This window comes from Drosophila novamexicana, unplaced genomic scaffold, assembly GCF_003285875.2.
Source record: "Drosophila novamexicana strain 15010-1031.04,08,12 unplaced genomic scaffold, DnovRS2.1 tig00000564-arrow-pilon, whole genome shotgun sequence".
Taxonomy (NCBI): domain Eukaryota; kingdom Metazoa; phylum Arthropoda; class Insecta; order Diptera; family Drosophilidae; genus Drosophila; species Drosophila novamexicana.
Window position 1 is genome coordinate 4,149,760 of NW_020824810.1, and position 23,922 is coordinate 4,173,681.

Genomic DNA, 23,922 nt, shown 5'->3' on the forward strand with positions numbered 1-23,922 from the left:
TTTTTTAATCTTGGGCAAATATAGTCCGACCAGAAGAATCCATGTTCATACCAATGACGACTTCAAACGACATATCTTAAATAATAACGTAAACATTATAGTTCAACAATAAAATATGCGCGTTGTTACGGTTTTAGCACAGGGCGCTTATAAGTTGTCGTAGTAATAAGTAAACGACAAAAAGTATGTAACGGCCCATTCAGTTTGATTGTCAATTGCAGTTATCAGATTAAGGCATTGACAACGACATCGTCATATTCAAGGCCAATTGAATGCAAATGCTGAAACAAACTACTCAGAAAATTGCACCGAAAAGTAACAGTGTGTGAGATACTCTGTTCTTAGTGGTACGTACCTGTACGATAGCCTTAGTGGGTCTGTTATTAAATCTTAACAGTTTTAATAAGTGGGGTATGTAGGAGCAGGTATATATAAGAATTTTGTTATGTCATAAATAGTAGCCAAAGATTGAATTTTTTAGAAAAGAGACGGCCACAAGCCAATATACTCACTTGTTATATTAGGGAGAGTGTATGAAAAATGCCGGTCTCAGCTAAGCGAAAGCTTTCTAGCTTTCTGCAGCTCGAACACACACACTTACACACTCACACACCTAATCGGGTTGCCATAGCCACAACTTGTTGCGAGCGTCGTCCAACGTATCCTGTGTTGCTTGTGGGCGTCGTCAGAGCAACTGTGCTCGTGTGTTTGTGTGGGGTTTGCTCCCGCACCGAAAGCAAGACAACGCTCTGCGAAAGCTCACGCCAGCAGTTCATCGCTGCCAGTTGCCGTTATTAGACGTGAGCTTTGTACGACATTGTCGGTTGAATTTATTATCTTGATAGTGAATTTCGTCGCAGCCTCCGAAAACTTTATAAAAATATATTCGCAAACGGATTCACAAAACCCAAAACAAAAACACAGTGGCTGTTACTACTATATTAATCTCACAACTTTTTATTACATCCGGATCTATTGTAAAATTTCAGAGATGATGCTATGAGATTGAATTTAAGTTGTATTTGAATACGCAAATAATATTCACATTTCAAGTTTTGCTATCTGTAATAAAAAATATTGTATGTTTGCGTGCGATCAAAAGTTGAATGTGTTCAGTAGCAACGCGTGAGTTTTGAGTAAATGTACATATGTGTATATGTGAGTTAAGTAATAAAATGATAAAGGCGATAAACATTTAAAGCTGACAGCACTGACATTCGGCCATGTGAGCAAGTGAGTAGATGTGGGTGAGACGGTAAATTAAACATTTGTTCCACCCATGACATGATTCTGACTTCTGACTTTTCAGTATGGGACTATGCGACTGATTTCACACTTGAATTATAAAAAAACAGAATAGCCTTAATTGTGAATACACTCAGCATTAGCACATTGGGATAATAAACAAGCTATAAAAATGATCTTTTCTTAACCAAGTGAGGTCGAGACCCCAGGCAGGCTGTTGATCACTTAGTAGCTCGCGCCCCATTGGTACACAATGAGACTTTTAAATTGAAGAATAAACGTCTGATTAGACGCATCACATAAACAATTTGAAAGTACACGAGCAAAACAAATTGAAGCTTTTTGAATACTGCCCAAATTCTTCAAATGCTATTTCTTACGCCTCTGATTCGTTTCTCCCATGTAATTTGGATAGCAGGTCTGTCTTTGAAGAAGAACCTAAAATGTCCGGTTAGGCAGGTTCTGCACATATCATTAAAAAATATATCTATGAGGTAACATTTTGCAACCTGAATCATCAATACATATTCAATAATTTTATGCTAATATATACATATGTAGTATATAATATATATTCAAATATATAGTAGAGGCCCTCCTACGTGCTTGATTGCACTGGCTTTTTATATTTTTTATTATTTCTGTTGACCAAAGATAAACATTGTAACATTTTGCAGTGCGTTCATTTGCCTCCAGTGCTGAAAATAAATATTAAATAAGAAATAGAAAGAGTAGAAACATTAACAACACAAGTAGACAAAACACCAACAACGATATTTAAAATTAAAAGAGCAGCCAAGAACAACAAATCTAAAAGGGTAAGGTAAATCAACTGTGAGTTACCCTGTTAGCACTGAGTCGGTGTGGAAATCTCTATGAAATGTTTGAATGTATTTTATTATATCCCTCTAAAGAACATACTTTCCATATATTTTTCACTAAAAGCCCTCTAGACTCGAAAATTCACACATTTTGGCATCTGAATTAAATTAACAAGTAAACGTTACCAAACATAGCTAAAAATAACAAAATTTCGCTCAAACTGGATACCGTGGCAGGAATAATTTAGATCCTCTAAAACATGCATGCATTTTATGCGTTGTAAACGAAATTTCTCTTTTGAATAGGGTATTTAAGAAATGTAGCACCATCTTATTGTTTAAAGCTCTAGAATTTGAATTGTTAGGTAAATAGAAAATTTTAATTACACTTAAGTGGCAAGGGAAGCAGCTCAATAAGATAGCCAAATGGATTTCTGAGTGCGAGTGGAAATCAGTTCCAGACTGCGTTAGCTGAGATCCACTTTGTTCTGAAGAGCAGTCAGTGCAAATAATAATAATATGCAGTAGCTGAACTTAGCTCTAAAGGCAGTATTTTCATGCCACACCCACATTACGCTAATTGATTTCAATAGTACTCCAAAAGCTGCGTCATTGTTATTAGGTGAAATAGGAGTCGTTGCTGTGGCTGTAAAAGATTGCAGGCCACGTATTTACACATGCATATAGATATTAAATCAGAGATAAAACAAACGTATATATAAACTCATGAATTTGTTTAAGAAATTACATATTGTTTATGGGCTCTTTTCTGGCTTCGGCTTGGATACGTGCATATTCAGCCAAAAGGCAATAAACATGCCTGCAGCTTCTTTTGAAATTTATATATTAACTGCAAATTAAATTTTTGCTTTGCCCACTTTCTGTTTCAGATAAAACAACTTTACACAGGGCCACCCCAAGCAGCCCTTACCCCACTTAACGCAACTTGTTTGAAGTTTAAATCGTGTTTAAATATTTGCTATGCCATTGCATATAAAATTAAGACTGATGAAAAGTTGAGATCTCTACGTATACTTAATGCAGCTGCTGCTGCTGGTTTTGATGAGGGCAATCGCACATACGCCGCGTCGGCATCAATTATTGAGTCTTAACATTTTTCCTTTAGTTTGTAAACTTATGGCTATATAACCACATGCACATGAATACTAAATGTATGTTTGTTTGGTTTGGCTTTAATTTGTTTGCCTTTTGTGTGTCGACTCTACCGAGCCAATTGGCCACGGGGACTGCGGGCAGGCAGTCGAGCAGCTGGACAGGCGACTGTCCAGCGCGCAAACAAGCTATTTATTTGCTTTCCGGCATCCATAAATATCGATCAACTCGCCTGACTGCATCTGGTGTTGATTTGCGCCCGTACGGACGACGTCTCCAGCTCCAATTCCAATTGGTTTCACTTTGTTTTATTCATTCATAAAATTTGCTGTGTGACCTTTTAGTTTTTACGTGGTTTTTATCACGCTGGAACTGTCATACAGCATATGGCATGTCCAATAAGCAGCTCATAGGCCGATAATAGCCTCAAAAAGACATATAATTGATTGGGTCTCATGATAGCAGCGAGTTGACGTTTTCTTTATCATAATACCCCCGTACTATATAGTTATATGGTCCCATATGTGTGAAATGCCAATTAAAGGTCTACCTACCTATTATTTTCATTTGTTTTGACACTTTATGAATCATTTAAAGATCGCATCCAGCAGCCTGGTAAATATTATAAATAATAATATTATAACGCATCTGAGTCGTTGCAGCCATCAGGAGAATATTTGCTCTATTTACATTGAAGGCAGCTGCGATGCCTGTTTATTTGCATTTAGCTTTAGCTGTTAATTGTGCGCATTAGCAGCCAAATTAGCTGCTTTAATGGAATGGTTACCACAAGGCTTATTAACCAACAAAATAAAAATCATAATCTAACGCACCCGTACAAATATTGCGCTTGTTTGCCCTTAGCATCATAAATAAATCGCAGCTCGCCAAATATTTGAGCACGGCATGCGCCACTTAGTGGCACTTGTCCGATTGGTTACCCCGTTGGCGTATTAACCCAGAGGGGACCTGGTTCTGCACTATTGGCTCTCCGGAAATGCATGACTACCAAGTTAAATAATTTGTTTGCAATTTTTGGCCTTAGTCTGTCAATGTGGCCAAGATCAAAGTTAATAGACGACTGCGGCTATTGCACTGGCCCCTCTGCCAACTAAATATATTCACATATATTATTTGTGTATTTCTTAAAATGTATTTTTAATATATATATCTTTTTTGTAGTTCACTGACTTGGGTATTAGGTAATTAACATGCTTCGTTCGGTAATTTCCTCGTCGAGGACAGCAACGCAAACATTATAGAGATGTCCAGCATATCCCCAAACTTGCCTGCCACCTATTCGTTGGGAAATGGGTAAATTTTCGTTATGACAATATTTGAAATGTGTATCAGCTTGGATTTTAGCCCACTTACAACAATTAAATGCCATTTCAGGATTCAGTTAAATGTGAATAAGTTCCCAAAACAAGCTAGATTCGTATAGCTCGCGAACGACACGAATGTAATAATATAACGTTTAATTAGTAGCACAATTTGCAGATAATATAAACGAAGGATAGATTATCTCAAATGTGTTAATAAGAGGCAAAAAACGCCGACGAGAGCAACCAGTTTTCACTAACAACTAATTGTCATCAGAATTTGTAATGCTGGTCAGGTATTCTATGGTTTCTAACTGTCATGTTAACACTGGGTATACATACATGTTACTGAAAAGGTATACAATTAGAGATATTCCCTATGTAATCGGAGGGTATGGTAGTCACAGTAGCCCCGCCCCAAAGTGTAGAGGCCATAAAGATTGTTGTTTATTTATCTGCATATTATCTGCACATACAGACAACGCCACGTGATTTAAGCGTGTATTATTTGTACAGATTTTTATAAGTTCTATATATATGTACCATATATACAAATCAAATAGCACAACTCAGCGGCATATCTATCTAGATGTGTGTGCAGTATACATATAAAAATATGCTTATATGTGTGCCTCTTGGAGGGGGCCTTGCAAATCTCTCGAGTGGGAGCTTGAATAGTGCGTGAATAAGTCGAGTACTTGATTTTATCAGTTAAGCAGATATCACCCAGAAGTTTTTTCACTTTCCAGCTCATCAACATATTTGCGCAATTTCTGTCTAAAGTGAACCGTTTAATTGCGCAGCGCAGCGTGTAGCACGAATACGAAAGTGTGCCCCGAGTTCAGCACCCGCCGTCCCCTGTCCACACTCACATAGACACACACAAATGACGTCCTGCTGGCATGTTCACCATCAGGAACAAACAATATAGCGATAGTTATAAAAAGTTCGTCGTATGGTTGGCACTTTCATCTGGCTATAGATAGACGGCAGACGGTAACAGATGTGCATCAGAGCAGTGCAACAGTGTACTTCAATACGTTAGCTGATTGAAGGCTGAAAATACACAATAACCAATTACCAAGCAGTTAGCCACATTCTTGGTAACTTAATTTTGTGGCAAGCGCTATGGCCGAGGACGAGTTGCAAGCACTCGTGGAACGGCTCGATGACGCCTCAGCGGATAACATTGCCAATGCCATTGCCAACTTCTCGCTAGAGATGCTGCAGAGAGCCAGCGCGCTAATTGGCACCCAACAGCCGCACAGCGGTGATCTACTCATAAACCGCACCCTGGAGGACCAGTGCAAGCAACAGGCTGAGCAGCAGGATGCCCTATACTCAAGCCCGCATTTAAGCCACACGGAGATAGTCCAATATAGCAGTAGCAAAGCATCAGCTGACAAGCCGGTGAGTTGAGTTACTTAAAACGTTGACTAGGATTTTTTGTTGCTTAATTTTAAATACCACAACGACCTAATGGTACGGAGAATCGAAACATTTCTTTTTTAATCGAATCAAAACAGAGTGTGACATCAGCAAAAGCTAACTGACGTGCCTGATAAGGCCAATTTCAATTTTAATCAAAACGTTGTTGCTGTTGATGATGCACACAATTTTTGTAATATTTTAATTCTGTTTTTTAAGTTGATAAACAAATATTCCGTCATATATATAGTTAATATCAATGTTTGACTATTTATTATTAATGGCAGGCAATCAAAAAACTACTCGTCCAGCATTTTGTTTATATTTTTCTATAGTCGCGTATACGTATTTATTTTTGTATGAGTTCACTAAAATTTGTATCCTGTGATTATGCCGGTCGCAGATCTTGTATTGTCCCACCTCCTTCGATTCGGTGCTCTGTTGGCCTCGCACCAGCGCTAGTACCTGGGCTATTTTACCCTGCTTCGAGGAGTTCAAGGGTGTCCACTACGACACAACAGGTGAGCATGGGATTATGAAATAAAAGACTGGACTCTATGCCCTTTCCCGTTTACAGAGAATGCAACGCGCTTTTGTCATGCGAACGGTACGTGGAATCATTATTCCAATTATAGCAGTTGCCATCAGCAATCGGGCTCGGTGCCTGTTGTTCCAGACTTCTCAGCCAGCGTGGATCTGCCGGCCATTATATATGCTGGCGGTTATTTCATAAGTTTTGCAACTCTGGTGGTGGCGCTTATAATATTCCTAAGCTTTAAGTGAGTTTTATGAACTGGTCAAAAATATTCTATTCATTTGTCTTTGGTGCAGAGATTTGCGCTGCCTAAGAAATACAATACATTCGAATCTATTTCTAACATACATCACCTCAGCGCTTCTGTGGATCTTAACACTCTTCCTGCAAGTGGTCAGTAAATCTTCCTATAAATAATTTTGGCATAATCTCATTTGGTTTCTAATTGCATCACAGATAACAACTGAATCTAGTCAGGCTGGCTGCATAACGCTGGTCATTATGTTTCAATACTTTTACCTGACTAATTTCTTCTGGATGTTTGTTGAAGGTAAGCTTAATATCTGTTATCTTAAATATAAGCCATATATCAATTTTAAAATAATTATTTTCAGGTCTCTATCTCTACACCTTGGTCGTGCAAACGTTCTCTAGCGAGAACATAAGCTTTGTTATCTATGCATTAATTGGCTGGGGCTGTCCAGCGCTCTGCATTTTGTTTTGGTCCATTGCCAAGGCATTTGCATCGCATCTGGAGAACGAGCATTTCAATGGTGTAAGTGCGTCATCAGTTTGGCCTTTGCAATTGTTGATAACTTAATAATTAATGTAGCTGGAAATTGAATGTACCTGGATGCGTGAATCTCATATTGATTGGATATTCAAGGGGCCGGCCTCATTGGCGATTCTAATTAATTTAGTATTTCTTATACGCATTATGTGGGTAAGTGTTTAAGCATTTGGAGGTTTAGGCTTCTTTTTATCCATTCAAACTTTCTATTATATAGGTTCTAATCACCAAATTGCGTTCAGCGCACACATTGGAAACGCGACAGTATTATAAGGCCTCCAAGGCTCTTCTTGTGTTAATACCGCTCTTTGGTATTACTTATTTGCTAGTGCTAACTGGACCCGAACAGGGCATCAGCCGTAATCTCTTTGAGGCAATGCGAGCCTTTTTACTCAGTACACAGGTAAATGAATAAGGAACCCACCAGGTGTAACCAACATTTCTCCTAAGATCTGTGTTTATCATTAGGGTTTCTTTGTGGCTCTGTTCTATTGCTTTCTGAACTCGGAGGTGCGCCAGACGCTGCGGCATCGCTTCATAAGATGGCGTGAGAGTCGAAATATTCATCGCAGCAGCTCCCTTAAGAATCGTAGGTGCGTCAACAAGCTGAAATTCTTTTTAAATGGGTATTAATACATAAATTCATATATACATTGAAGCATTTAATTTGGGGTGTTGTTGCTGTGATATGTTATATGTTTTACGCAGTGCATTACATTTTTTGCTGTAGTTCGCTGTTGTCTCTTAACCAAATTAATTTCCATTTCAGACATCGCACATCGAAAGACTACTCGCAGCGCTCGCGTACTGAAAGTCTACGGTGCGTATACGCTATGCTCCCTCCTTGTAGTAGCATCCCTCGCCTTTCTCACCTTTCGTTTAAACTAATTCTACTAAGAACTGCATGAATAAATATGTAATGTTTGATATTCTGATATTTTACGGGTTTTTCTTTGATATTCTGATTTGTGGTTTTAATTTTATTTATTTATTACTTTTCCACTTTTATCATTATTGTAGACTGACTTCGTCAAGTCCTGTGCCCGCCGGACATTTTGAATGATCAATATATTTGTACCGAACAGCATGTATACGCCATTGAGATTTCTGTTTTATAAATAATATTAATGTATATGTATGTATGTTTATTTGTTTGTAAGTATTGTATTGAGCAAAATATTAAAGTATTACCTTTTGTAAATAATTACACACGGATTTATTTATTTAAATCAATTTTCTCAATTTCATCTCGATCTCTTACAGCACCGAGGAGTGTGTAATCTGTTTGCGGCCGTCGCTGCACACACGTGTTGGCTCGTTAAAACGCTGTCACAGCATTGATCTTACCGATTTTGTTTAGACAAAACTGATATTGATATATATATGTACGTAACAAAATATACCAACACACACCTACAATTGTTCTCATGTTACGATAACCAATGAAATAGTTTTTTGTGATTTATAATACAACAATTTTAAAACTCGATTAGGATATTATAACACTTCATTTGCCAACTTTGAAACATGCATTTTTTTTTTTAAATACGAAAAAAAAGTTTGCGTGCCTTGACTTGAAGTTTATTTTTGTTGAAAAGGTTTAAAACTAACGTATTTTTGTTATTTAGTTGCAAAATCTCTCTTAAGTACAAAATAATATTAAACATAATTTTTTGGGTCAATTAAGATTAGACTTGTTCACAGTGCAGCTTTAAAAACAGGCATTACAAATATTTCACATAGAGTCGTGTAAGGTGTACCGAATATTGTGATCGAGTTGTTCATTAGTTGCACAGTGGACAGCTTTACTATAATTATTATTAAAAAATTAGCTATAAGTTTTCTAGTTTTTGTCAATTACGTGCCAATGTGTGCAAAATTTGTTGTTACGATTACATATATGTATATTAACCCTAGTTTTTTGTATTTTTTAAATTTTCATTTGTTTTTTGTTTGCTTCCTATTTATTTATTTTTTTATAAGGTCACATTGTTTGTATCACTGATAATGTAATTTAAAATAATCCTAATACAAAACGAAACACAAAACAATTTGCTGTCATACAATCTATTCTTGTATGTATACTAAACAATATCTTGTTTTTGTTTGAATAAAGCTTTAAAATTATCAAAAGTACATCCTATATGCTCATGTTTATCTTGTCCTTAATTCTCTAAACTAAGTATGCCTTACAAAGTATTTACCTGTTGTGTGCATGTGAGTATATGAAATCTATAAATTTCCTATATTACCTAAAACTATCACTGTCACTCTTACTAAATACATCCTCAATCGCCTAAATGCTAGTTATGTTATTGTTTGGGTATTTACGTATGTGTTTTATGTGTGTGCGTATGTTTGAGATAATTAAATAAAAATTAAATTAAAATTAAAAAATGAAATTCGTGATTACGCATGGCTGATCTGCCGGAAACCACTTGGTCGCAAAATGTCTTTGAAAAAGTCGCCTCGTTAGCTTATTTCGCTTTCTTTTGCATTGGTTTAGTGGACGCTTAACGCTTAATATGTATTGTGATAATAAAAAATAACAATTACACTATTAACTAATTAACGCACAGAGTGGGGGCGGGAGTTGCGCCTCTTGTCTTATAGATAATATCAAATGCACTCGCCGGGATTCTGTACACAGTACTTGGGAAACAGCGCCTCGGCTTTGATGCCCAACTCTACCAGGCGATTTCTAAACAATGAGATTCGTCGAAATACTTCTGGTGGTACAATGTCAAAGTCATGATCATCATTTGGATCTGACCACAGGCGTTCGGCCAGCGCTGCCGCGCGAGGCCACAATCGATTGTCCAATTGATTTTCGTCCACTTGTTCTGTCCATAAGCAGGCCTCACCTCCCAGCACCTGTTAAAAAGGCCTTAATTATTTTCTAGCTCTACAAATTGAGAGCATAATTGATAAACATACACATTTATATTTATAGTTTACCTGTTTTCGCCGCTTATTATCCAGTCGCATACGCTCCCAAGGACGATGCTTGTACACATTCTGCCAAGTGCGGTAAGGTGAACAGGCGGCATCACCTGTTGCACGCCAGCTGCCAAATCCACAATCCAAATACCAAGCATCCACATGCGAAAATATAACATTGTAGCCATTGTCCAGGAGGTCGTAGTTTTCCTGCCAGGTACTCCCACCCCAGACCTGCACCACAAATTGACTGTTTGGAAGACACTTGGTGTTTGTCAGCGCACTGGACCAGACAACAACGTGCCTGAGCGCTTCATTGCCATTGGCCAGCTTCAGTCTGCGTACCAAAATACGTCACAGCATGCTTAAAAAGTTTGTCTTAAAATGTGTGCAGCATTACCTTGCATTAGATTGTAGCATGAAGTCGCACCACAGGCCGCGAAGATCCGTGTCATTGAAGTACTGCGCCCAGCAATCGAGATTCACTTCATCACCGCCTAGGTGAAATATATCCGTGGGTCCTGTCAGCTTCAGAAACTCTTCGTACAGGCGCTGCAGTATGAGGTAGGTGTGGTTATTCTTCGGATTCAGCTGACCGCAAGGCGGTTCGCCACAGTAAAAACTCCAAGGCTGCTGATTGATGCACAGCGACAGTTCGCCAAGGCCACGCTTAGGTCCCCAGTCCCAGCCATTTCCTGCATGCGCAGGCGCATCGACTTCCAAAAGTACTTGTACGCCAAAAATCTTGGCGAACTCGGTGACCTCGCGCACATCCTGTTCACTGTATGTTTCGCTCTCAGAGTAGGCACCGTGCTCTGCCAGTTCAGGATAGTTTCGTGAAATATACGGGAAACTTTGCGCATCTGTTATATGCCAGTGAAAGCGATTTAACTTGGCCAGGCCCATCGCCGAAATAGTGCGTTTAATGGCATCCACGGAGAAGAAATGCCGAGATGTATCCAGCATTAGGCCGCGATATCGAAACTTAGGCTCATCGTTGATCAGCGAGCTAACATAGGTGCGTAGCAGACGCTCCTCATCGTCATACCAAATGAGTTGCTGTAGCGTAGACAGTCCGTGACGTGCACCAAAAAATGTTTGCGCTGTAATGTGCACCAATATACGCCGATGCTCATCTGCCAGAAGAGAACGAGTTAATGAAAGAGTTAGGAGTCGTTAATGATTTAATTGCTTACAAGTTGTGCTTAATTTATAACTTTCGTCATTGTCCAGATTAAAGTTTAGCTGATCTGACCCATGCACTGATAGCTTCACCTGCAGACTATCCAAATCGCCAGCGCGATGTGATCCAAAAGTGGCGCTAAAGAGCGATCCAGCCAGTGGGGATTCTGCCACGTCTGTGTCTGTCTTGTGTAGCCCCAACCTGAACGAGGGCTCGCTGACTGATGCTGCTGCCATTGATATCTCATCTGTATGCGATGCATAATCCAATCGCTGTATTTGTCGCAATTCCTTAATAAACCAATCAAAAGCTAATTTAAGCTGTTTGCGCACGTCGCGATGCGGTGAATCTAAGCGCAGATGTACATCCTCCACGGAGAAGCGCAGTGTGTGAGCACTGATCAGAGACTTGGAAGTGGGATGTGGCCAAATATTGATATCTCCACAAGTCATTGAGCAGCTGATGAAGGAGACACGCTTAGCGTTGTCTTCGTTCTTGTGATAATTAACGCGTACACATCTATCATGGTCGCATTTATAGGTCCATGACTTTTCCAACGGTCTGAAAGTGGTTAGAGCATTTTGACAAAAAAGTCTTATAACTGGCATACTATACTTACATGGGATCAATATTGCGATCCCTTTGAACGTGTAGCCGCGGCTGTGCTTCGCTGTAGGCTTGTGTCTTGATCACGCCCTGATTCCAATACAAGACTGTCAGTATGAATATGGCTCCTGAGAGTAGCACCAGCAACGCACGGCGTAACGAGACGGCCAATGACATCTTGAAGAGATAACGTAGGCTATGTACCCAAAAAAAGAAAGACTCTTAGTAAAAACATTTTGACAAAAAATTTATTAATACTAGACTCTCCGAACTCGTGACACATTCACAAAATTGGTAAATTTTGCTCGAAGCAATGAAATAGTTACGCAAACGAAAACAATACCAAACAAGTAAGAGGTTCCAGTCGGGACCTCCCGACTAGGGGATACCCTGAACCCTCTTCTTCCAACATCAAATGTATATTCTATTTTAGAAGCTATATGTCAAGTTTGGTGACTCTAGCCCTTATTATTTACCAAAATTGCCCAAAAAACAGGATATCGATATCGATTTTTATCGATTGTTTGGAAACGGAGTAAGTTATTGATTATCGGAAAAAAACTCGATCTGCGCGGGAACTAGGAGCACCTACATCTAAAATTTCAAGTCTCTAGCTCTTATAGGTTCTGAAATCCTTGCGTTCATACATACAGACGGACGGACAGACGGACATGGCTAGATTGACTCAGCTATTGATGCTGATCAAGAATATATATACTTTATGCGGTCGGAGATGCTTCCTTCTGCCTGTTACATACATTTGGATTTCGCACAAATACAATATACCCTTATACCCATTTATAATGGGTTCAGGGTATAAAAAAAAGCCAGGCTTAACAAACTACTTGTCATCGTTATCATCCGAAACTGCGACAGCAAAAGGACGACCCCATCGCACAATAATTAACGTTTGTAATTTGGATGATGAAACTAAAGCGAACTGGGCTTAACCATCAACAAAAATCGAAGGAACCCCACTCTGCTGCTATTGCTCCTTACCAGGCGCAGGGAACAGGACGAAACTTGTTGGTTTGGGATTTTACGGCACAAAAAACTCATGGCCGAATAGTTTTTCTTTCATAGAGCGTCCGACACGCAATAGAAAGAAATTGAAGCTAGCTTTCAGTCTCTTTGAATCTCGTGTTTACTCTTTTGTGCGGCACATAATTGGAATGTAAATTGGTTATAAAATACCCAAAAGTCTTACGACTTGCACACTTTGTACCATTGTTGCATGGCTTGATGTATGGTTTTACGAATGCCGAACGGTATTGAAATTCAACAAATCTAACGAACGATGACAAAACGCCTGCTTTTTATTTAATACACACACGGATAGGTTGGGTACATATAAGGGGTACTTTTCTGGTTGTATAAATGACAATTAATTAATAGTGTAAATCTGCAGCATACATCATACTATATAATGAATATTCAACCAAGAGCTTCAATACTTTAATACAATTACACTGAGGATATCAAGACATTTATATATTCAGCAAGTCTTTTACTCCTACGCCATTGTTTGTCAATTTTCCATTTACAATTTAGCAAAAAGGCAACATCAATGCTAAGGGTCCGACTTTAAAGCCTCCCAAATGCACACATAAAACAACCATGCGAACACACCCATGTTAAAAGACAAGACCTTGCGACGTCAAGTCTGCAGACTGATGACTAATGCTTTTTGCTGGTACACTTTTATATTGTAGGTAGTTTCTGGACTCTATATAGCCTATAACAAATTGGCGCACCCTGTGCTGCAAGCTTTGTGTGTATCTTACTTAAATATAAGTTGAATAACATTTGAGAATATGAAACATTGACTTGCACAGTAAAATATAGCAAGTCAAACGCCCTCGCACGTGCTACATAGTCTACAATTTGTCCTGTCAATTTCAGACCGGTGCTTGCTGGTTTATAAAAAAACGTTTTATTGCACAGCACAGTAAATTCATAAATAAAAAAGTGCATATTTTATGCCATCTTCTGTCTGTCATCTTCATTATTCTTGATAGTATACATAGTATACACCCATAGTTAATGCATCCGAAATATAAGGTTTGCTAGCTTTTTAGAGGTGGCTCATTAGATAAATCTAATTGTGGCACAGTTCCAGTCACAACAACGTAGCATACAATTGAGCGCGGGCTGCGACCTGTGCTTACCTGCAGCGCGTGCGCAATGAAGAGCTTAATGAGCAAAAGCGCCGAAAACTATCCATCATCGCAGAGAACAATATGTTTTGGGGTTCGTCTGTGGAGGAGAGCCTCATCTGTGACAGCGATACACAGAACAATCTAATGAGTCGTGTTGTCCTCTGCCAACTGTTGAAGGACTGTTGCCACAACTACAGCTACTGCTCTTATGTATTTTAATAGTAAGTTTTTCTAGAAGGCCACACAAAACTATAAATAAACCACGCAAATCAAGCATTCCGCACTAAAAAGTTGAAACAAAAAGTGTGAATCCTTTGCACTGTTCACGGCCGCCACAAATAATGTCCTACTGGACGTGCTCCTAACGGGAGCGCGCGCGACTCTCGAGGTGTAAGTAACTACTATGAACACGACTCATACGGATTTTTCAGCCTTTCAAGATTTTTGCTGGCTGGCAGGTGGGTTTTGAGCTGGTCCCAAAAATGGCGTGCAAGTATTTACATAAATTGTTGAACCACCTGCCAGCGTTTCTGAGCTGCTGGACGAGGATACAGTACAGTATTAGAATATTGTGCGCACATGCGGCGCATAAGCAATATACTTATGAAGATTGACGTTGATAAATGCGCCCTAGTTCCTGACCTGTTTTATGGTATATTATGTACATTTAAATATGAAAGTTATTGTAGTAATATAGTCAAATAAAATTAACAATTAGTGTAAGTATACATTTTTTCTTTACAAATATTGCGCATACGACCAAGTGCACACACATCGCATACTCAATATGCAGTACATCGACTGTGCCTTAGAGTCGCGTTATTATTTATGGTCGCATGCCGCGAAAAACGACAGTTGGCGACAAGTGTTATTCAAATGGCATGCACGGTTGCCACAACAACAACAGCAACAAAAACAACAACAGTCATGCATACAACAAAAGCAGTTGGCGCTCAATTTGATGTGAAACGTGCAGGAACCGCACACATGCACATAAAAGGAGACGACGAAAACAGTCACACAAAAAGGAAGCTCAATACAAATAGCTGTGCTTGGCTGCCATTATTGCTGTTGAAAAGGGAAAGCAGCCTGAAAAGCAAGAGCAAAATGGCGGCACAAATTGTAACAGGCGCACAGTGACAGCAACAGCAACGGCAGCAGCAAAAGCAACAGCAACAGCAACGGCTGTTAGCCGAGCAAGCAGCCGAAGCTGATTCGTTTTCGGTTGCCTAACAACTTCGTCGTGACACACAACAAAAGGATAAGCCAAGTCAGCCTGCCAGCTAGTCAGCAAGTCAAGCCGGGACTCAGTTGCAATAGCGCAACGCATTCGCTAAGACGCGAACAGAACGCGACGCGGCACCACTCAACAAAAAGTTACTAAATAATCAGCGAATATATAGAAATAGAAACACTTGTACAAATTGTTGGTGGCAAGTTACCTTGGCCATCGATCGCACCTCTCTAGTTCACATGCCAGGCTGGCGTACATTACGTGCACGAGGCTAGAACTAAGTAGGCAGGGCCGATGTCCTTGGTTTACTCTAGAGCTTGCAGCGCGTGGCAACGGTTATACTGATGTGCTGCGCACTGCGTGCGTCAATTAAAGAACTGTACAGGTGTGTTGTGTGTGCGTGCGTCAGTGTATTTGTGTTATGGGCACTATAATATGCCTTGGCTAATTGTTATGCAATCGTCTAACTTTAAGCCAAAAGGGATATGTCTTTGAAACGTTATGCAATAATCGCGGCGGTAAGTCAGCAGCAGCAACCACAGCAGCTGCAGCTACACAATGCAACAGTCATGTCAACAGCAAGGACAACGACAGCAACAGCCTCAGCAATAAGCCCAGCATCTCAATCCGGCAGCGAGGAAGAGCTGCAGCATTCCCAAGAGCTTGCCAGCAGCTCCTCCATAACCACCTACTACAATGGCGGCATGGGCCTCTATAATCAGCAGCGTGGCATTGGCGGTGGAATATCACTGCTCAATGGCGCAGCCGGCTCCGGCAGCAGTCACGGGGCGAGTGGTGGCAGCAGCTCACAGACCTACGCTCACGTTGTCAATGGCAGCGTGAATCTTCTGCTTGGCGGGTGAGTGATGCTGGCAGGCTGGCTTCTCCGATTCCAGCTATTCACTTGCAATTATTCATTTATATGCTGAAGTTCGTAAAGTTGGCAAATGACAGTCTGACAAGCACATAATTGTAAATTAATAAAATATAACCGCTGGGAAGCTTAGAGGCAGCGATAGATTTAATGAAACTTGGAATAATTTCTATATTGAATTAACTTTATGGAATCCACTATTATGTTTTTAAAATCAAGTTGAAACAAATTCCTTTAAAACAACTAGTGAAGTTGACGAGTATATTTTTTTGTAAGCAATACAAATTAAATGCAGAATGCATATTTGCCTTTCAATTAAATAAAAAGTCCGCTGATACACGCAGTTAAAAAAAAAAAAGTTAAGCTTCTACTCACGCCAGCTGCAATTTTATGGACTGTTTTATCTAATATACGCATTACTGAATTAAATTAAATGGGGTATTTTCATATTTATAATTGTTCATTACCTCATACTTTTTTTGTGTATAATATTTCATCATCCCACAACGCTGCTACTGTTACTGCTCCATAGATCATTTGCAAAATGGTTATGCATATGATTTATGAGATAGCAGCAAATTAATAACATACAAAATTCATGCAAGTCTGAAGAGGAAGATATTAGGATGTCTGTTCCTTTGCCTAACTCTGACATGACAAAGTAACAATATTCATAATTGGTCCCATTTCTTTTCTCCCTCTTCAGATAAAAAATTGTAATGTCAGCTATTTAAATTACTTTTTTTTGTAACACCAGCTCAGATCAGTAAGTACTGGAATTGGGTGCCCAAAAAAAATGGGTGTTAAAATAAACGTTTAAAGTGCCGATAAAAACGTTCATGTCTGCAAGCAACACGCGCCATGAACACCGTAACTTTATTTTAACCACATTTTTATCGATTGTCTACATGTCAATGAAATTTAACAAAATATAAATAAAGAAAAGGCTGCACATGCCGCTGATAGTTTTAGCTACTCCCCACGTTATCGAACGCTTTTGGGGCAATTAATGAACTGTTGACATGCGAGGAATTGCGTGAGCCGCAACGGAAAATGAGCAAAGCAACCAGGGCGTGGCAGTGTGGGGCAGGAGGCGCTGAAAACAAGTCGGAGGACAAAGGACAAGTACCGCATTATGTTGCATTTAAAGTGGATTAAGTGACATCATTGATTTGTGTGACGTGTCACAGATTTGAGGAGCAGATTAGTCACCCCTAGTCAACCCTACAACAACCCCACTAATATTTGTATTATCTAGGTTGCATGAGGAACTTTGTGATAACAAATTACGTATACGTAATGATTTTCCGTTATTCCCGATCTTCTCCCAATTAAATACATTTGCGACAACATGCTATAATTACAAAAGTAATAAAAACAAGAGGTTCTAATCGGGAGCTCACGACTAGGGGATACCCTGAACCCTCTTCTTCCATCATCAAATGCATATATATATTCTATTTTAGAAGCTATATGTCAAGTTTGGTGACTCTAGCCCTTATTATTTACCAAAATTGCCCAAAAAAAACAGGATATCGATATCGATTTTTACCGATTGCTTGGAAACGGAGTAAGTTATCGATTATCGGAAACAAACTCGATCTGCGCGGGAACTAGGAGCATCTACATCTAATATTTCAAGTCTCTAGCCCTTATAGGTTCTGAGATCCTTGCGTTCATACATACGGACGGACGGACGGGCGGACGGACAGACAGACTGACATGGCTAGATCGACTCGGCCATTGGTGCTGATCAAGAATATATATACTTTATTTGGTCGGAGATGCTTCCTTTTGCCTGTTACATACATTTGGATTTTGCACAAATATAATATACCCTTATACCCATTTTTAATGGGTTCAGGGTATTAAAATTGTTTTTGCCTCAAGTAACACTGTATTGAAAAACATTTGCTTTTCGGGATATTTTTTTATCTATTTGTAAACCCATATGGTTGCGTGCTCTTCGGGACGATTACGAAATGTAATAACACATATATATGTATGCATGTTTTTGTTAAAGTATAATTGTTACGTTAAGTTAGTTAACAGAATTAATATAGGCCAAATCAGAGTCGAATTTCGTCAGAAATTCCTGACTTTGTAATCAGATTGTACTTGTGAAAAAATGTACAGTATACAGTCCTTCTTGACAAAAGATTTTAACAAATGATATGGCTATAGATATTGTCCAAATATTCTGCTTGATTCATTTATTTCTCGGGTCCTCTCGCTTCACGGTTATAGATCTCAGGTACAAGGGCTTTTATTCAAGCCAATGAAGGGTATTTTATATTTGACTAAGAACAAAAAATATTTATGTCTATCTCATTATTGTTTTGTAGGTCTATGCTGTGCCTGGTGACGACAGTTTTATGTGTAGTTTGCTATTGTTGCCATCGCAATATCAAAAAGCGTACTGAGGCCGCCTACAGGCAGCAACAACATCAATGGCTGGAGAATGATCCCAATATGGAAATTTATAGTGTTGAACAGGTAATATAAAATACCTTTAATACTGAGATTGATTTTAAAACTTTTTAGATAAGATAAAGTTTTATGTTGTGCTTAATGCTGCAAGCCTCAAAACCCGAATTTAGCACGATATTTTATTTGGTTGTGTATTTTTGGGGCCAATTGATTGCCTTGGAAATGGCATTCCATAAAACAACCTTGGTTCATAATTTTGAACCGCAGCGCTTCAACTTCTGCACCATATTCAAAACATGATTCGGGCTTGAATACTACCGAAAAGCATTTACCAGGTACAACCAAAAAGAAAAGAAATAAATAAAACAAGAGGACGCAAATATTACGGCTAGCTTAGGCGATACTGAAAGCGCCCTTTAGAAGTGGACATTATGCTCTACTTTGCTATGGGCTTTAATAAGTTGTTGGGTCGCAGTTCATCCCACTTGCACAATAACACAGAGCTTATTGTTGTTTGTTGGCCCTGTGGGAAAAGACGCAGTCGCCATCGTGGACAGCAGCGTAAATCAACGTTAACTCTGTTCATGTCACCTAACGTTGTCAACGGAAGTATGAGAATGGGGTACTGGAGAAGAACTGTTATATCGGAGTTACCGAAATGAGTAAATTTATGATGTGTGTGCAATTTAAACTTTTTAATTTGTGCAGCGGTTATTTCCTTCTTCGCAATATTATTTTTGAGAAAGGCACAACTAAGGGCCTACAATCGCGTCTTGACTTACCTAACTAGCATTTTCTCTGGTTTTCAGTGCTATGAGACTTCGGGTCTCTTTTTGGGCGATTCAACGGACGGCCTAGCCACCTTGCCGGCCTTGCATCATGAGCCGCCGCCTTCCTATGACGCTGTTGTTTTGCACGAGCAGCAGCTGTTGCAACAGCAACAGCAACAACTGGAGGAGCAACAACTGCAGCTACAGCAACAGCAACTACTTTTGCAACGAGTCTCGCCGCCGCCTGGATATCGCTCTACGCTCGATATAAGCAACGTGCAGCAAGTAATAGGGGTGTCAAGTGGCGATGGCAGCGCCGATGGCATGGCAGGGAGCAGCAGCTGCAGCAGTAATGCCGGAGCTGGCGCACTTTTGGTTAACAAGCAATTGCAGCGCACTTTAAATGCTCAATCCTGTTGCTCTCTGCAGCGTGCCGAGGTGGAAAACATGTGGAACGCAGCCGCGGCGGCAGTGGTTGCGCGCAATGGCCATTGCCAGGAACTGGACACATATATGCCTTCGCCATCGCCATCGCCTTTGCCTTTGCCGTTACCACTAGCACTCCAGGCACGCAAACATGCCCAGGCTGCCATGCGGCTGAATAGTTTCGGGAGACGTTACTTGCAGTACAGCCAACATCATCAGCAGCAGCACAGCCACTACAGACGCGGCTGCCCATTGTGCGGCAAGTTTCGCTACGCATCTGAAGACGAGGCGTTGACGGCATCTGTGGAGAGTGTCCCGGAACAGTACGATGCCAATGACAATTTCGCAAGTGCTGAGCAACAGCAGCAGCAAGCGGCCATAGAAGCTCCAAATCGAATTGATGCTGATGCAGCAAATGGAAATGTGGTGGACAGCACAACTGAGGCAACGCCAGCAACTGATAGGGACGTAGACGAAAATGACAATGCAGAAGCGATGTCAGTAGCAGCAGAAGTGGCAACAGCGACTGCAACTGTAGCTGTGGGTGCTGATAACGACAACCTGGACGCCAACCTGGATATTGACAATATCAATGAGAACGGCATCGTCAGTCTGGACATGAGCAAAATCATTGACATATCTGGCCTACCCACATACGAGGGCGCCCTAAAGCTTGAATCCAGCGGCTATGTGTGAAACTCAAATGTTTCTTGGCATGCATAAGTTCAAAATTTACAATACGATATATATCACATATGTGCTTTATTTTTTAAGACAGTTAAGAGCAGAGAAATCGGCCTCGGCGTTGTGTGTTGTTCTGGCCGATGCCTTGAGTATTCTTAGTATTAGGTAATTTCCCTGATTTTTACCAACTGTTCTTTAGCAATCTTGATCTCGGGTTGCGTGATTTTTGTATCTGCCCGCAAACCATTAAGGTTCCTCTGTAACACACACAAATGTATTGTTAATGTTAGCTGTTAGTTCTAAGCATGCATATCTCAGATGAAAAGGTTTGCTGCTAGCAAGTTATAAACAAAAATATCAATAAAAATGTACTTGAGCAAATTTAACCCACTGAACCACTAAACTTTGTGGAACCTTAACCGTAATACTTTTGCCTTTACGCTCATCAAAGCTAATCTGATTGATTTCGCATTAAATATAACGATTGAGTAGGCCAAGAGTGACATGACGCCTAACAAGCGGCAAGAGTATTACCGTTAACCGTGAAAAGGGCCCCTATTCGTGAAAAGACTTATATATGATGGGGTAGGAGGCATACACCTACCCACCTTCCGACCCACACACACGCGTTGTTGTCTCTGCCTTGTTTTGCTCGTCCCATGACGGCAATAAAGAAAATATGGCCGCAAACAAATCGCCCGTAATGTGAAGCCAGGCTTGACAACAGAACTTGGAGAGAAGCCAACAAATAAGTTACATACTCAAAAGTGGTAACAAACAACTTGTTAGAAGCTCTCATTATTTGTGGCAATTTCGAATGTATGGGCGGCTGCTGGAAAAAGGGTTTGCTTGGAACAAAAACTTGTATTGTCGACACACGTGCAAAGGATGACGGACAGGAGGCAGCAGCTGTGCCCAGGTAATGTAGATGTAATAAATGTAATTATGCATGCATTAACTGGCACCCTACGACCCGCATACACTCGAATATGTTCCGAAATGCACTTTCGCCAAGGATTCGCCATTATAGTCTTTTTTTTTTATTTTTTAACAGAATCAGAACAAGAGCCAGAACAAGAGTTCAGTTTTTCTTACTCACTTCGTGCACGAAACACTAAAAATAGTTTTAGCCTAGACAGGCATTGCCCCCACCCAACTCATATATAGGCTGTTCAATTTGCAGTGTGGCTTATCGTGCGCATTATGATCTCATGACCCAATAGCTAAGATTGCGGCCGCTTAAGACGGATGGGGGATAATCCGGCTAGATGGCGCGTATGTGACCCAAATAGAAACGTATGCGCAATGCCAGTTGAAGTTGTTGTCTAATAATGCCTAACAATCCGCACAGCAATAATAAATTAAGAATTTATCGTTTAACACCTGCAACACATACCGTCGGAGCAACAGCATTTCGATCAGAAAACTTGTAGACATAAGAGCTACAACAACAAATGCTTATTGCCATGCTAAAGATATGCACAACATTTCAATTTGTTTTATATATATTTATCCCGCAAAGTGTTGCCTATGTCTAATAAAAACTTGTTTAAAATTCACACAAAATTCAGTTGGAACCCGTGTGGCTTATAATTACAACTGAAAACGATGCGTTGCGTTGGTGGCACAACAAGTGCGGCATCCCAACAGGCAGCCACCGCTGAGCAAATAGAGACTATGTCAGAGAAAGAGAGAGAGAGAGAGAGAGAGAGAGAGAGAGAGAGAGAGCGAGAATTAGAGAGACAGCGATGCTAATACGCTAGCTAGACAATATAGAGCGTAGACTGAGGCCTCTATATAAAAAATTACGAGCTGAGTGTGACGGTATGGGACGATGCTCTGATGTAGACGAAGGCGAAGGCGCAACTAACTGCGCAGCGCCATCGACAAGCATTTGACCCTTTGCTGTTGGGGTTGACTTCTAATTATTGTACTGAGAGGTGTTGCTTCCATTTTTTAATTGGAATCGAGTGATATATGAAGACGCATTCTTAACAGCCACAGCTCCACAGGCTGTGTTACTTATTATTTGTAGTAATTTTTTTCCAACTGTAACAAATTATGAGCTAAAATTTAATTTACTCTTGGCTGTACGTGTACGTTTAAAGGTACGTTTATAGCCTGAGTAAAATAGGTCTGAGTGTCAACGGCACGTGCTTAAAAATAGCCAGTGGGGTTTATGGGAGAAAAGCAAAGCGCCAAATTATGTGAGCAGCTGAGTGAAAATAAGAGAGAACATTTTAATTTATTAAGTGCGAATCTACAAATCATATACGCATATACTTTATAATGTGAAATGTGTTTATATCATTTTTTCATGTAATATTCATATTAGATGTCATTCTGAAATAAACCGACAACATAAATTATGACATGAATTTTAATAAAATTACCGGATAAGGGGCACAGCCGAAAGAAACTAGTATGAAAATTTTCACTTATTCGATTATCAGAGTGGAAAACAAAAACCTTTCTGAGACTCGGAGCGCCAGCAACAACAAAATGTTGAGTGAATGTTCATACATATATACACATATATTCATATGCAAGTACGACAACTACAGCTTTGGTGACGCAAGTACTGACACAAAGAAACGCAAACGAAAACTGAAAGTAATATTCCTAATAGCCGAAGCGAAATGATGCGAAGACGACCAAAGTACACAATTAACTTACAGACGAGAATAAAGTACACAATTTAGATACTGACCCACACCGCAATGTGAAATGCTCTTTGCATGTCCTGAATATGCTCTGTGCCACCTGTCTCCGCTTCAACAAAGCCGCTATCTCAAAAGCGCAAGATTTGCTTTTGTGGCAGCAAGCGGTGGAGGCGGCGCGACAGGTTAAAAGTGCGACGGCCAATGGTTGAACGTAGTTTAATTCACAAAGGAAACGTTTGCTGCTTCGTGGTTTTGTGCGTTTTGCGAGACTTACAGCATTACATATTACACATTCACATTTTAATATATTATTATTTACACAAATTCCACTTCGTCTGCTCGTAGCTCATTTTTACCAACACTAATAGCTGTACAATAGCTGTGGTCACCCAAAACCATTTAAATCCTAAATTGTAACATTCGGTATTTGCAGTGTGGCCGTTCAACAGCAATCTAAAGATACTGACAATCACGAATGCTACATATCGAAACTCTTGGTATCGCGTTTAGTCGGTGCGTCGCTACATTAACCGTTAGTTTCCGGGCAAAATTTAAGCAGTGCAATTTGTGTAAATATATTAAAATATGAATGAGTAATTGTAATGCTGTAAGTCTCAAAAGGCGCACAACCATTAAGCAGCAAACGTGTTCGTTGTGAATTAAACTGCCTTCGCAATTTTAACCTATCGTGCCACAACT

The 23,922-nt window shown here is 39.9% G+C and overlaps 3 protein-coding genes across 4 annotated transcripts; 2 read left to right on the plus strand and 1 right to left on the minus strand.

Moving 5' to 3' along the window:
* Positions 1-790: 790 nt before the first annotated feature.
* Positions 791-8,842, plus strand: LOC115762500 (diuretic hormone receptor). 2 transcript variants are annotated; one of them, XM_030704737.1, is made up of 13 exons: positions 791-1,233; positions 5,251-5,911; positions 6,333-6,450; positions 6,507-6,708; positions 6,761-6,857; positions 6,921-7,014; positions 7,079-7,239; positions 7,297-7,407; positions 7,472-7,657; positions 7,723-7,847; positions 8,024-8,074; positions 8,275-8,409; positions 8,518-8,842. In XM_030704737.1, the coding sequence occupies exons 2-12, from the start codon at positions 5,630-5,632 to the stop codon at positions 8,315-8,317; spliced, it is 1,470 nt and encodes a 489-aa protein (XP_030560597.1). In that variant the 5' UTR covers positions 791-1,233; positions 5,251-5,629; the 3' UTR covers positions 8,318-8,409; positions 8,518-8,842. The 2 variants fall into 2 exon arrangements, with proteins under 2 accessions (XP_030560597.1, XP_030560596.1); XM_030704736.1 differs by lacking the exons at positions 8,275-8,409; positions 8,518-8,842 and having other exon boundaries at positions 8,024-8,219.
* Positions 8,843-8,864: 22 nt separating this feature from the next.
* Positions 8,865-23,559, minus strand: LOC115762501 (probable beta-hexosaminidase fdl). Its single transcript, XM_030704739.1, has 6 exons — positions 23,271-23,559; positions 11,997-12,179; positions 11,391-11,938; positions 10,595-11,330; positions 10,213-10,531; positions 8,865-10,128 (listed from the first exon to the last, which is right to left on the minus strand). The coding sequence occupies exons 2-6, from the start codon at positions 12,158-12,160 to the stop codon at positions 9,874-9,876; spliced, it is 2,022 nt and encodes a 673-aa protein (XP_030560599.1). The 5' UTR covers positions 12,161-12,179; positions 23,271-23,559; the 3' UTR covers positions 8,865-9,873.
* LOC115762502 lies at positions 15,524-20,927 on the plus strand. Its single transcript, XM_030704740.1, has 3 exons — positions 15,524-16,235; positions 18,596-18,746; positions 19,490-20,927. The coding sequence occupies exons 1-3, from the start codon at positions 15,862-15,864 to the stop codon at positions 20,570-20,572; spliced, it is 1,608 nt and encodes a 535-aa protein (XP_030560600.1). The 5' UTR covers positions 15,524-15,861; the 3' UTR covers positions 20,573-20,927.
* Positions 23,560-23,922: the final 363 nt, after the last annotated feature.